Source organism: Manis javanica, chromosome 2 (assembly GCF_040802235.1).
Source record: "Manis javanica isolate MJ-LG chromosome 2, MJ_LKY, whole genome shotgun sequence".
NCBI classification, from domain to species: Eukaryota; Metazoa; Chordata; class Mammalia; order Pholidota; family Manidae; genus Manis; species Manis javanica.
The window spans coordinates 120534477-120549113 of record NC_133157.1 but is presented as its reverse complement, the minus strand read 5'-3'; the positions used below and the strand labels follow the sequence as shown (position 1 = coordinate 120549113).

Genomic DNA, 14637 nt, shown 5'->3' with positions numbered 1-14637 from the left:
CAGACAACTTAATTTACTCCTCTGAGATTTGCAGTTCCCTTATTTGTGATTTAAAGGGATTAACTAGTGACGTCTAGTGTCCAGCCTAGCTTTAAAATTGTGATTCTCTCATAACCCGACTCATGATACCTTTCTTCTAAGCAATATTTTAGTGTTTAAACTTGGAGGAACATCCTTATCTATCAGTGTTATGGAAGTTAACAGTGGAATATATCGTGTTCTTTCGACAAACACTGATGATAACATCGGAGGTATACATTTCACAGAAACCTTAGCACAGTATCTTGCTTCTGAGTTTCACAGGTGAGTATTAATGGACTTGATAATATTTTTTGATTGAGGTTTCTCCTCAGGTTTATTTTTCCTAATTTATTTTAAATTGCCCTGCTTTAAAGGAGGATGTGTTTCTTTCAGTGCACTGGATGTTTTTGTGTCTAGAGTTATAATGTCCTATGCAGGCAGTTTCAGGGAAGCAGAGGCCAAGTTGCCCGGTGCACTGTGCTCAGACTTTTTGCTTAGTGTGGTGGGGAGCCACCAGATGCTGAGCTGTATGAACTGGGATATCAAGTTTGATGTCTTAATTCTTCATGTGCTGCTTTTAGATCTAGATAAAGTGGAGTTCAGGCACTGAGGCCTTACTGTCTACTGAAGAGTTAGATCTGATGAAGATTATGTTTAGTAACATTCTACTGAATTAATGCCTTAATGGAGTGTTTATTCAATTACTAATCTACTACCACAAGGAATATTTTAGTTTTATTGCTGATGTAATCCATTCAAAATTCTTAATCTGTTTGGCACATCAAGAGTCAAAAAGATAAAGGTTATATTTGGACATTTCCTCTCAAAAAAAAAATGCTGAAACAGTGTTCCCATCAGTTTGATTACACTGGGTAAAAAAGTTTTGTAAAAGTGGTAATTTCTCACTTGTTTAATAAAGGCCTATACCTCTTTTTGTTATAAAGGTATTTCCAACTCAGGGTAGGGCACTGGTAATTTTACTACCAATTTTAGTTATTAAACATAATTAGGAACAGAGCCATTGATCACCACTTAGCGAGCAGTTTTAACAATTAACTCATCTTGGAGATAGAGAAACTGTAACTGCATATTTTGCATGTGTCAAGTTTCTTTGAAGAAGCGCTTTTAGTTTTGTTTTCTTTTTAATGCTGGTCAGGTAATTTTATACCATTAAATCAGACTGGGCTGCTATTGTAAAGGACGAGATAAGAGGCTTGACCAGTTGCATAAATCTCCTTCAGCCTCTGTGTGTCTCATCTGCAAAAAGATGACAGCTCCTCTACTTTCTTCAAAATACACTCTATCATTAGGGTGACTGGATGCAGCAGTTCCGAGTATTAACTATGCTGGCTGGTGCTTCATTTTTCTTGGGAATACCCTTTTTTTAATTGCAGAGAATTTTCTTCAGAAATTTTGGAGGCTTTGAAGCCAGATACTAAAGTCTGATATTAATGTTGACTCATGAACTTATTACTTATCCTAATAGAAATTATGCAGATTTTAGTGATAATAAATTTTAAATGGCCTAGTAATTTCTGAACTTCAAAGATTATGTTTTTATTTTAGATCCTTCAAGCATGATGTGAGAGAAAACGCTCGAGCTATGATGAAATTGATGAACAGTGCTGACATTGCTAAGCATTCTCTGTCAACCTTGGGAAGTGCCAATTGTTTCCTTGACTCATTATATGAAGGTCAAGATTTTGACTGCAATGTGTCCAGGTAAAACTGAAGTTCAAAAAGCTTTGGAAAAAAATTTCTAAGTGCATTCATAATTTTCTCACTTTGGGTTTTTGTGTGTTCATTTGATATTTACTAGCTTTCTCTATAAAAGGAGAGCTTCTTGTATTTACTTATGGGATCCACTATTTATTAGAGGAAACAGCTGCTCCGAAAGTGATTGAGGTTATTTACAGCTACAAATAACAATGTGTGAAACAGGCCTCCTAGATCTTCCAAAGAAATGAAAGTTTGAGATTTTCAGATTTATCTTACTCAATTTCAGTCCCTCTGATAAAGGGCCTAGTTCTTTGTTGCTTAAATTTAATGTGGTAAAATTTACCATAATTTGACAGCACTGTTTAGCAGGCTGTAATCTAAGTATTGATATGTATTAACTCACTGAATCCTCATAACAACCCTATGAGATAAGTACTGTTATTTTCTTTATTTTCCACATGGGAATACACAGAAAAGTTTCAGTATTTGCCCAAGGCTACACAGCCAGTAAGTCATGGACCTGAAATTCAAACCCAGCCAATTGGATCCAAAGTTTATACTCTACCTACTCTATACTGAAGACTGAAGACTATTATCTATCTTGGTTTTGTTTGCTGTCATCCATTGTCAACATTTTAAATTTTAACAACTTTTATGACATTTAGTAAACACAGGTTTAATGTGTATGAAATTGTTTTTAACACCCATGTCTTTTACATAATCCAAAACGTTGGTTACAAGTCATTGCAACTTTACCCAGAAAGACTGAAAGGGAAGGTCATTGCCCTATTGTTTTATGTTGCATATTACTAACAGTAATAATAGTCACCAATAGTTAAACTATTTAATCCTCCCAACAACCCAAAGGGCACTTGGAAACAGTGAAAATTTCCAGAATTACAGTATTATGTTATTTTTAGGATTCTACTGACAATATTTAAATTCCTTCATTATCTGTTCCTTAGAGTGTAGCTTCTTCATTCTCCCTGGGCTTTTCTGAGGACTAGAACTTCTGTGCCCAATGTAATAGCCATAGGCTATTTAAATTAAATTAATTGAAAATAACACAAAAAATTCAGTTCTTCAGTAGCACTTGCCACAACAGTTCAAATGCTTAATAATCTCATATGGTTAGTGGCTCACAGAAAATTATATTAGCACTATGCTAGATATTTTAAGAGAGGTTTCAAGCTACAACCCAGAAGACAGAAAGGTGTCAAATTGAATTGAAATCTTTTCATAGGCAGAATGTTTTGTGTTTATTCCACTTCCAGAATTCCCAACTTAATGCTGAGTTTGTCCAAGTACTCAGTATATATTTGCTTATTAATGCTCATTATTATGAATGACATAGAATTTGTAATTTTTCCATAAGGAGATTTTGGCTTTGTCACTATGATTTTAATAAAATAAAATTCAAATAAATTTAAAAATCAATCATCTGCATCTAAGAAGTTAAGTAGGAAATTAGAGAGTACATTTTTCATGAACATATATCTTTCTCAAAATTATATGCTAACATTCAAGCTTCCCAGGGCAAAAGAACTAAACTTATGTACAGCATAGCCTCCAATTATAAAGAAAAATAATGAGAAATAATTTCGAAAAATATAAAATACTTAAAAATAACAAAAACTTTTCAATGATGGTTTGCTTTGGATCAATAGATTTATTGTTGGGAATGCCACACACTGAGTATTTGTTTTTAGACTTTTTGAAAGTTTGTAAGCAGACTATCGGTAAGAATCTCTCACCTCAATTTGATATTTAGTGGTTTCATATATTTGTAGATGAATTACTTTAGATGTTTTCTCCCATCGTAGTGCAGTGTTGTGTGTTAGATATCCTGTTCTGATCATAAACCTATTCTTATGAGGATTATGACATTAGATTTTGGCATTACTCTTCACCAGAAAAGTATGTCTTGTTTAATTGTATTAAGCCTTTCTTCTTTCTCTCTCTCTCTCTCTCTCTCTCTCTCTCTCTCTCTCTCTCTCTCTGTGAACAGAGCAAGATTTGAACTTCTCTGTTTGCCACTTTTTAATAAGTGTATAGAAGCAATCACAGAACTCTTAAAACAAAGTGGATTTACAGCAGATGATATCAACAAGGTAATACTTTTATATTTTTCTTACTTATTTTAGTAATAGCTTTAGACTTGGAATTTAGGAAATATACTCAGTACTAAAAGAATGTTTTTATGAATTTAAATATTTTCTGAGCTTGTGTTAATGAGTAAGGAAAATTGATTAAATTTTTATTGATGACACTAGTGATGTGTATGTGTACCTATATCTATATGTATCAGTTTCCTAGCAAAAAAAGAATAATTCCTTTCCAGTATATTTTTTTACTTTGTAAGCAAAAACTGATAGCTATTTGAATGTTAACTATGTGCCAGCATTGTTTCTAAGTATTCTACATGGATTAATTTGTTGAATGCTCACCAGCAACACCGTGAAGTAGGTGCGGTTACTTATTCCCGTTTTATAAGTACACTGAAGTACAGAGAGATAAATACCTTCTTGGAGATCGTGTGGTTAGTGGTAGCGCCAAGATTGAATTCAGTGTGGTTCCCGAGTCTGCTCTTAGCCAGTATACCATATTGCTTCTCTCTGCTTACATAAGAAAATGTTTTGAGACTTTCAAAGACATTCATATTTTTAACATTTCCCTTTTTTCTCCAAGACTGTTTTTATTCATATAAAATGTATAAATTAAAAAATTTTTATTATTAAAATAATAAGTATTCATATAAGAAAATCTAAAAAAAACAAAAGGCAACCATTGTTATATTACAATCTAATTTATATGTGCTATTTTGAATTTTATTTTCTTTATATAATAACTAATTCCTTTCCCCACAGTACTATATAGTCTTCATAAATCACAATTTCAAATAAATGCCTAATATCCTGGAAGAGGTAGGGCACCATGGATGACTTAATTGTTCTGTTGTGGATGCCTAGTTGGGTCTGCCCCTCCCAGAACAGTGCTGCCATCTTTGGTCATCTGCTTTTATCATAGTCAGAATTACTCCTTAGGATAGATTCCCATAGTAAAATTATTAGTCAAATTATAAACAACTTAAATTAAGACTACTTTTACTTTCTAAAGGAGTTGAATTTACTATCAGCAATACCCAAGAATGTACATTTTACCTTGCTGACTATGAGTTTATCATTTAAAGATAACTTTTCCATTAAATAGTTGAAACAATATAGATCTTTATATTTTATTGACTACTAGATTATTTCTTAAATATATTTGCTTAATTTTGTATTTCCTGTTATATTAATATTTATTTTTATTGACTACTAGATTATTTGTTAAATATATTTGCTTAATTTTATATTTCCTGGTGTATTAATATTTATTTCATATTCTTTGCTATTCAGTCATTTAAATCTTAGTAACTTTTTTTATAAATTTATGCAAATATCTGTATAATCAGAATATTAACTGTAATTTACTACAATCTTTTGAAGCATGTAATTTATTGTTTAATTTTGGTCTACTAGGAGGAGAATTTTTGACATAGAAGTTTCACTTTATTCATCTATTTAAATCTATTGGTCTGTTACTCTGGTTTTTTCAGTTCCTCATAAGTTTATAAATTCCATCTTTGTACAGGTATATGACAAATATCTTACTTTTTAAAATAATTTTTATATTGAGGGTGCATACAATGGTAAGCACAAATCTTAGTGTACAGCTTTATGAATTATGACACATGTATGCACTCATGTAACCAATATGTTTTCTTTTAATTTGTCTATAATTTGAAAGTTTTTTATATATTTTAACTATTTTCGTGTAGGCTGTATGATGGAAGTCTTTGTTCTGGGGAGGGTTCTTTGCAATTTAGTTCAATAAGGGTTTTTTGGAACACTTACAATATTCCAGGCATTGTGGCATCCCCCAGGCATGGGGGATAGGAGTTGGGTTATGAAGAATAAACTTGTAGCATAATGATAGCAAGCCCTCCTAAATCAGAGGGCTCATGGTGCTAATAGCTCCAGAGTGGGAAAATCATTTAATTTCCTAAGCCTTATTTGTTTCTTCTTATTAGAAGGGTCTGTCTCCAAGCCCACTCACTTCCCACCACTAAAATATAGCTTATTCTGTAGAATTGTTATGAGGATGTAAAATACCACATGTGGCATATTGTAGGTGATGAATTAATTAGGTTCTATTCCTTCATTAACTGGTCATAGAGCCCTGACATTTAGATACCACAAATGTTATATTTCTCAGTTGCCTGAATTAAAATCAAATACATTCTTATAATTTAAAATATTGTTGTAGATTACTCTCCAGGTATTTCTAATATATAAGCTGTTGAAAACTTAAAAATTAAGAGTTGTCTCTTTAATTTGTTGACCTTACTGTAGTAACAAACAACTCTCAAATTTCTGTTTTCCTACAGTAAACCGTTTTTCCTTGCTTATGTTTCACTCAGATGATGGCAGTGCAGATTTGCTGCTATGGTTCTTTTCTGTGACCCAAATTAAAGGTCATCTGGAACATACAGTTCTCATAGCAGAGGGAGAAGAGGACGAGAGTCTGCAGAACATGCTTGGCTTTTAAAGTCTCTGCTTAGCTATGATGCTCTTTGGTGTATTCACATTCCATTGGCCAAAGCTAGACAAAAGGCCAGGCCTGACAATGGGGCAGGGAACCTCTAGCTACAGAAGTTGTGGGGCTGTTAGGGCTATGGCAGTGGGTAGGGATGCATAATCCTCTTATAGGGAAGGGGATGGATTGAGTGGGCCTTATGTGCTTGAGTGGGCCTTTACTCCTCACCATAGAGTCATGTGGTAGGCACTGTTACCTCTACTCTCAGATGCAGAAACTCAGAGGTTTTCTAAGAGGCTAAGTACTTTGCTGAAAGTCGTAATGCTGGCATGTAAGTGATAGAGCAAGGATTGAAACTCAGGTATTCTGCCTCTAGAACCCATGCTCTTTCTTTACTTTTATGCCCATTGCCTTTCTCATCTTCATTTCTGGAAGGCTAGTCTCAAGAGTATTTGTTTATTTATTCAGAAGGAATCCTTATATCTTGCTTGAACAGGACATGTCTGGTTTCTGGCCTTCTGAGCAGGGACCTTCTGGGTTCCCACTCCTCAATATGCAGACATGGCCTTATTACCTTGTTCTCAGCACCATGCCCCATGGCTGCCCCTGCCCTCCCTTTGTACCCAAGTCCCATAACTCTGTGCTCCAGACGTCCATCTCTCAGTGTGGGAGAAGGTGCTGGTGGCCACTGGCCTGGGTTGGAAGGGGTCTTGGGACTCCAGTAGCTCTGAATGTCCACTTTCCCACTCAGCCTGCTGTGCCTCTCTTCTGTGTCCCCCTCTTGCTCCTACCGTTTCTATGTTATTTGATGCATCCAAGCCCAAGCCACTCTGGGATTCTATGAATCAAGCCACCTTTTTGTTTCTCCTTGGTTATCTGAGACTTTATCCACTTGAAGACAACTTCCTCTGTCCTTTCTAGCTTCCAGAATTTATTAGAATCTCAAACTCAAGGTTTTTTCCATTTATTTTGCCCTTGTATGTTTATATTTTCTTATTCCCTTTTCTGTCCATTTAATGGATTTATGGAGGAGTACATAAATTGATGTGGTTAATCTCTCCATTTTAACCAAGTTCCCAGACTCTACAACTGCAGTTTTAATAACTGAATTTAGTAACTGAATGTATTTCATTACATTGCTGTACCATAATTTATAAAACCAATTCTTTATGTTGCATGTAAGTTATTTTGGTTTTATAAAAATAAAAATAGCAGTCTTTGTGGCTTTGTAAACATCCTTAATTTCCTTAGAATAAAATATCAGAGTAAAATCCCAAATTTTAAGACTCAATATTTATTACCCAATTGCTAATCAAAATTCACTTTCAGAGTAAGTATAAATCTTCATTATTAACATTGCAATTTTTAAAAATTCTTTTTATTCATACTTTTTTTGAGAGAGCTTTAGACTTATTTTTTCAAATTCTTACATAAAATCCCATTGTGATTTTAGTACAGTTGTATTAAGCCTATAAAATAATTTGGGATGGTTAATAATTTTACAATATTTTGTTTTCCTAACCATGATGTTACTATCTCTATTATAAGTCTTTTTATAATACTTTCTTGAGTTATGTATTTTCTTAATATTTACCATTAAGTCATTACTTCTGCTATGGGATTTATGGGTATTGTGAATGAGATGTTGTTTATACTTTTATTTTCTAATTTTTTTTGCTGATAAGTGGAATACTTATTGTTTTGCTTATTTATCTTATGTTTTTCCCACTTCATGAACTTCCAATATTAATAATTTTTCTTGGAGTCTTTTGAATTTCCTAGGCATGAAGTCATATTCATTTACTAATTAATCCAAACTGATTATTGTGCACACCTGTTCTGTACCAACTAAGTTCTAGGCACTTGGGATACAGCAGTAAATATAATGAAGTCTTTGTTTTCATGGAACTTACAGTCTAATGGGGACATTCAGGTACCATGTAAAGAAACAGATAAAGTAATGCCCAATCAGGATAACTCTTAGGAAGAAAAATTAAGAAGAATAAGGGCATAGCTAGTGACACAGGTGACTTTTCAGATGAGCTTCCCTTCAAGGAGGTGGTTTTTGATTAGGGACCTGAGTTAAGTGAAGGAACAAGCCATGGGTGTGAATAACTTTCTGCCAGTTTTCCCGGTAGAGGGAACATCAAAGGGAGCCTGAGCTGAGGATGTTTAAGGGTGGTGGTGGAGGTGAGTGAAGTGAGTGAACAGGGACAGAGTGGTAAAAGGGAACTAGGGACCAATTCAGTGTGGGTAACTGGCTGCAGCGGAAAGCATATGCTGTAGTTGGACATTGCGTCTGGATCTGAGGAGAGAGGACTGGGCTGGAGATACACATTTGTTAGCACCTCACTGCTACTAAGAGCTGTGACTGGGTGAAATCAGCTGTAGAGTAAATAGCCACAGTAGAGAAGAGAACCTGATGGGGCTCAGGTACTCTGGACATTTACAAGCCAGAAGGGGATGTAGCAGCAGGGATTTAGGAACAGCCAGTGAGGAAAGACAAGAACCAGTAAAACCGTCTTGAGGAGAGAGAGAGAAACTGTAATGCTGGAAATCCCGTCAGATGAGGCCTAAGGATTGACTGTGGGCTTGGCACTGTGAAGTGACTGGTACAGGCAGTTTGGTGGAGATAGGGTGATAAAATTCCTTACTGGAGTGAGTTTAATACTTAATAGAAGGTTGAGGCCATGGACAAGAATATAGAACTCTTTCGCGAAGTTCTTTATGAGAGCAACAAAAAAACAGGGTAATAGCTAGAGTGGGCTAAGAGGGTTGGGAGAGGGTAATACTTTTATCTCTCAAATGTCCCTTTTTTTTTTTTTTTTTTGGTTGTTTTGGTCAGAACTTTAATATTTTTGTTGATACTGGACCTCCTTTTTTTTGTACTCTTCATTAGGGGAATGTTATTAGTCTTTTGCCAACAAATATGATTATTAGTTATTGGTTTGAAATAGATTCTCTTTCATATTAAGCATTTCCCTTTTTCCTATTTTTAAAGCAGTTTTTTTATGAAGTAAGTGTTGAGTCTTTACACACATGTGTTTTTGGATACCTGTAAGACAATCCTAATAGTTTTCTTTGTATGTATTTTTCTCAAGCTAATTGCTAGCTTATCATTAATTTCCTAATATGAAACTGTCATTTTATTCCTTATTTAGTAATGAAGAATTATTCTTTTAATATATTACTTACTTTTCTGGATTAATTTATCATTTTCACATTCTTTGTGCTATTAGCTAGAAGGAGTAGATGGCCTATTCTGGCTTCTCTACCTTACCCATATTGTCTCTTTAATATCAAACTCTTAAATGGGACATAGCCCTGTTTCTTGCTTGCATTGGTCTAAAGAAGTGCCTTACCTGCTTGTTTGCAACTCACCATCTCATCCCTGGATGTTGAGTTGTCAGTGGCCTCTCTGGACCATTGCTTATCACTGGTCCCCAGTGCTTCTGTTTAGGGAGAGTCAGTCATACATGGTTGAGTCTCAAGCACTGTCCAAATAAGAAACACATTGGAGCTGGAGCACAGCTGGGTCCTTTTCTTCTCACTTTAATCTCACACATCCCTTCTGTCCACACAGCTAACCTGCTCCTTTGTGTTCCACCTCTTCTAAGTTATGACTTTATGAACAGAGGCTCCTTCTCTCTCTTTTATTTATTTCTTTTTTTTTTCTTTTTTTTTGAGAGGGCATCTCTCATATTTATTGATCAAATGGTTGTTAACAACAATAAAATTCTGTATAGGGGAGTCAATGTTCAATATACAATCATTAATCCACCCCAAGCCTAATTCTTGTCAGCCTCCAATCTTCTGAAGCATAACAAACAAGTTCTTACATGGTGAACAAGTTCTTACATAGTGAATAAGTTCTTACATGGTAAACAGTACAAGGGCAGTCATCACAGAAACTTTCTGTTTTGATCACACATTATGAACTGTAAACAATCAGGTCAAATATGAATATTCGTTTGATTTTTATACTTGATTTATATGTGAATCTCACATTTCTCCCTTATTATTATTATTATTATTATTTTTTTTTTTTTAATAAAATGCTTAAGTGGTAGGTAGATGCAAGATAAAGGTAGAAAACATAGTTTAGTGCTGTAAGAGAGCAAATTTAGATGATCAGGTGTGTATCTGTAGACTAAGTGTTAATCCAAGCTAGACAAGGGCAATAAAACATCCACGGATGCAGAAGATTTCTCTCAAAACGGGGGGGTGAGGTTCTAAGCCTCACCTCTGTTGATCCCCAATTTCCCACCTGATGGCCCCCCTGTGACTGTGCCTGTCTTAGGTTGTTCCTCCCTTGAGGAATCTTACCTGTCTCTGGCTAACCAGTCATCTTCCCGGGCCATACAGGGAAAAGTAAAGTTGGTAAGTGAGAGGCAATATTGTTTGAAAAGGTTAGCTTTTTACTTCTTTGCAGATTTATGCCCTGTGGCTTTTATGCCCAGTATTTGTCTGAGGTATCTTTACCACTTGGAAGAATTACGATACTCGGTAAATTCAATATGAGGCACGAATTCTATTTAAGGGTTATAATTAGGAAGGAAGAAGAAAAGCTATAGGAGTAGCAGACGGAAGATAACATGGGAAGATTGATTATTTCTTTGACATATCTTCTTGTAGAGTAACTTAAGCATATATAGGTTTTAAACTACTAATTAAATTGCGTACACAGATTAACAATAGGAATACAGTTACATAACCAAAGCAGGCCTATAATTACCAGCCATCTCCAGTGAAACCAAGAAAACCAGTTAGGCACCCTAGGCATTTGTGAAAACTTATCTATGATATGGTGGATATTGTCCAACTGAACTTGAACAGTCTGAGAGAAATCAGACAAATTAAAACGACCCATTCCTGGGGACTGTTCACATCCCATATGTTCTTTTAACGGTAGATAGTCTATAGTCGTAAGATTTTGGAGCGCAACAACTTGCACTTCTCCTAATTCTTGGTTGAGTTCCAACAGTATAGATCCAGTCAAATTTGTTGTTTTACTGTATGCACAGGCCAGCTTAGATATCTCCTTCTTCATTCCAATGGCAAGTCAAGGAACCAGTGGGATAAATGCAGCTACAAATGCAGCATCGCCTGGATCTTTGTTGAGGTTTTTTGGTGATCATCTTCTGGTATGACTCTTCCAGAGAGTGCTGATGTTGGAAGTTCTTCTTCATATCGTATCTTAGTTCATTTTCTGGGTAGCCAAATTAGGCTTTGATCCTCTGTATAAACACAAACAGACCCTTTGCCCACACTTTGATATGCCCTTTATACCATTGTGTAGAACTCATTGGAGGTCACCACACAGGAACTGCTTTTTTTTTTTTTTCTCTGATCTTTATTATGTCCCTCCTTCTCCTGACTTTAGGCCTCATTTGTTCTTCTTTTTCCAGTTTTGATAATTGTGACGTTAGACTATTCATTTGGGATTGTTCTTCCTTCTTCAAGTGTGCCTGGATCGCTATATACTTTGCTCTTAAGACTTCTTTCGCTGCGTCCCACAGAAGTTGGGGCTTTGTGTTGTTGTCATTTGTTTCTATATATTCCTTGATCTCTATTTTGATTTTTTCATTGATCCATTGATTATTTAGAAGCATGTTATTAAGTCTCCATGTGTTTGTGAGCCTTTTTGTTTTCTTTGTAGAATTTATTTCTAGTTTTATGCCTTTGTGGTCTGAAAAATTGGTTGGTAGAATTTCAGTATTTTGGAGTTTACTGAGGCTCTTTTTGTGGGCTAGTATGTGGTCTATTCTGGAGAATGTTCCATGTGCACTTGAGAAGAATGTATATCCTGTTGCTTTTGGATGTAGAGTTCTATAGATATCTGTTAGGTCCATCTGTTCTAGAGTGTTGTTCAATGCCTGTGTGTCCTTACTTATTTTCTGCCCAGTGGATCTATCCTTTGGGGTGAGTGCTGTGTTGAAATCTCCTAAAATGAATGCATTGCAGTCTATTTCCCTCTTTAGTTCTGTTAGTATTTGTTTCACATATGCTGGTGCTCCTATGTTGGGTGCATATATATTTAGAATAGTTATATCCTCTTGTTGGACTGAGCCCTTTATCATTATGTAGTGTCCTTTATCTCTTGTTACTATCCTTGTTTTGAAGTCTATTTTGTCTGATATTAGTGCTGCAACCCCTGCTTTCTTCTCACTGTTGTTTGCCTGAAATATGTTTTTCCATCCCTTGACTTTTAGTCTGTGCATGTCTTTGGGTTTGAGGTGAGTTTCTTGTAAGCAGCATATAGATGGGTCTTGCTTTTTTATCCATTCTATTACTCTGTGTCTTTTGATTGGTGCACTAAGTCCATTTACGTTTAGGGTGACTATTGAGAGATATGTACTTATTGCCATTGCAGGCTTTAAATTCGTGTTTACCAAAGGTTCAAGGTTAGCCTCTTTAGTATCTTACTGCCTAACTTAGCTCACTTATTGAGCTGTTATATACACTGTCTGAAGATTCTTTTCTTCTCTCCCTTCTTATTCCTCCTCCTCCTTTCTTCATATGTTAGGTGTTTTGTTCTGTGCTCTTTTTAGGAGTGCTCCCATCTAGAGCAGTCCCTGTAAGATGCCCTGTAGAGGTGGTTTGTGGGAAGCAAATTCCCTCAGCTTTTGCTTGTCTGGAAATTGTTTAATCCGACCATCATATTTAAATGATAGTCGTGCTGGATACAGTATCCTTGGTTCAAGGCCCGTCTGTTTCATTGTATTAAATATATCATGCCATTCTCTTCTGGCCTGTAGGGTTTCTGTCGAGAAGTCTGATGATAGCCTGATGGGTTTTCCTATATAGGTGACCTTTTTCTCTCTATCTGCCTTTAGAACTCTTTCCTTGTCCTTGATCCTTGCCATTTTAATTATTATGTGTCTTGGTGTTGTCCTCCTTGGATCCTTTCTGTTGCGGGTTCTGTGTATTTCCATGGTCTGTTCGATTATTTCCTCCCCCAGTTTGGGGAAGTTTTCAGCAATTATTTCTTCAAAGACACTTTCTATCCCTTTTCCTCTCTCTTCTTCTTCTGGTACCCCTCTAATACAGATATTGTTCCTTTTGGATTGGTCACACAGTTCTCTTAGTATTGTTTCATTCCTGGAGAGCCTTTTATCTCTCTCTATGTCAGCTTCTATACGTTCCTGTTCTCTGGTTTCTATTCCTTCAATGGCCTCTTGCCTCTTATCCATTCTGCTTATAAATCCTTCCAGGGTTTTTTTCACTTGTGTGATCTCCTTCCTGGCATCTGTGATCTCCCTCCGGACTTCATCCCATTGCTCTTGCATTTTTCTCTGCATCTCCATCAGCATGTTCATGATTTATATTTTGAATTCTTTTTCAGAAAGACTGGTTACGTCTGCCTCCTTCTCAGGTGTTGACTCTGTGATCTTTGTCTGCCTGTAGTTTTGCCTTTTCATGGTGATAGAGATAGTTTGCAGAGCTGGTACAAGTGACCGCTGGAAGAGCTTTCCTTCTTGTTGGTTTGTGGCCTTCCTCTCCTGGGAGAATAGCGACATCTAGTGACTTGTGCTGGGCAGCTGCATGCAGACAGGGCTTCTGCTTCCTGCCCGGCTGCTATGGAGTTTATCTCCGCTGTTGCCGTGTGCGTGGCCTGGCTCGGGCTGCTGCTCCAAAATGGTGGAGCCCCCCTTCACGAGGCGCTGGGTTCTCACAGGTGTGGATGTGGTCTGAATGTTGTCCTGTGTACTCTGGTCTCTATTTTAGGAAGAGTTGTCTTTGTTACATTTCATAGATAAGTGTGCTTTTGGGAGGAGATTTCTGCTGCTCTACTCACGCCGCCATCTTGGCTCCGCCCTCCGGAACTGCTCTTTTTTTAAGAGAAAGGAATATTATCAGAAAAATGTACCTCCATAGCCGATCATCTGACACCCTTTAAGTGATCAAAATTAAGGATATTTAAAGCATGCATTAATTGTTGATTTACAGTTAGTTTTATCCTATCAGGGAGTAATCCCGCTTTTCTTTTTCTTTTTTTTGTTGTCATTAATCTACACTTACATGAAGAATATTATGTTTACTAGGCTCTCCCCTATACCAGGTCCCTCCTATAAACCACTTTACAGTCACTGTCCATCAGCATAGCAAAATGTTGTAGAATCACTACTTGTCTTCTCTGTGTTGTACAGCCCTCCCCTTTCTCCCTCCCCCCATGCATGCTAATCTTAATACCCCCCTCATTCTTGCCGCCCCTTATCCCTCCCTATCCACCCATCCTCCCCAGTCCCTTTCCCTTTGGTACCTGTTAGTCCATTCTTGGTTCTGTGACTCTGCTGCTGTTTTGTTTCTTCAGTTTTT

At 36.3% G+C, this 14637-nt stretch overlaps 1 protein-coding gene across 1 annotated transcript in view; it reads left to right on the top strand.

The window, feature by feature from the left end:
* HSPA14 (heat shock protein family A (Hsp70) member 14) overlaps window positions 1-14637 on the top strand; it is a 41592-nt gene that overhangs the window by 12854 nt on the left and 14101 nt on the right. The window contains exons 8-10 of the mRNA XM_017660344.3: window positions 142-303; window positions 1588-1743; window positions 3749-3851. Coding sequence (XP_017515833.1) covers window positions 142-303; window positions 1588-1743; window positions 3749-3851 — 421 coding nt within the window. The remainder of the gene's footprint in view (window positions 1-141; window positions 304-1587; window positions 1744-3748; window positions 3852-14637) is intronic.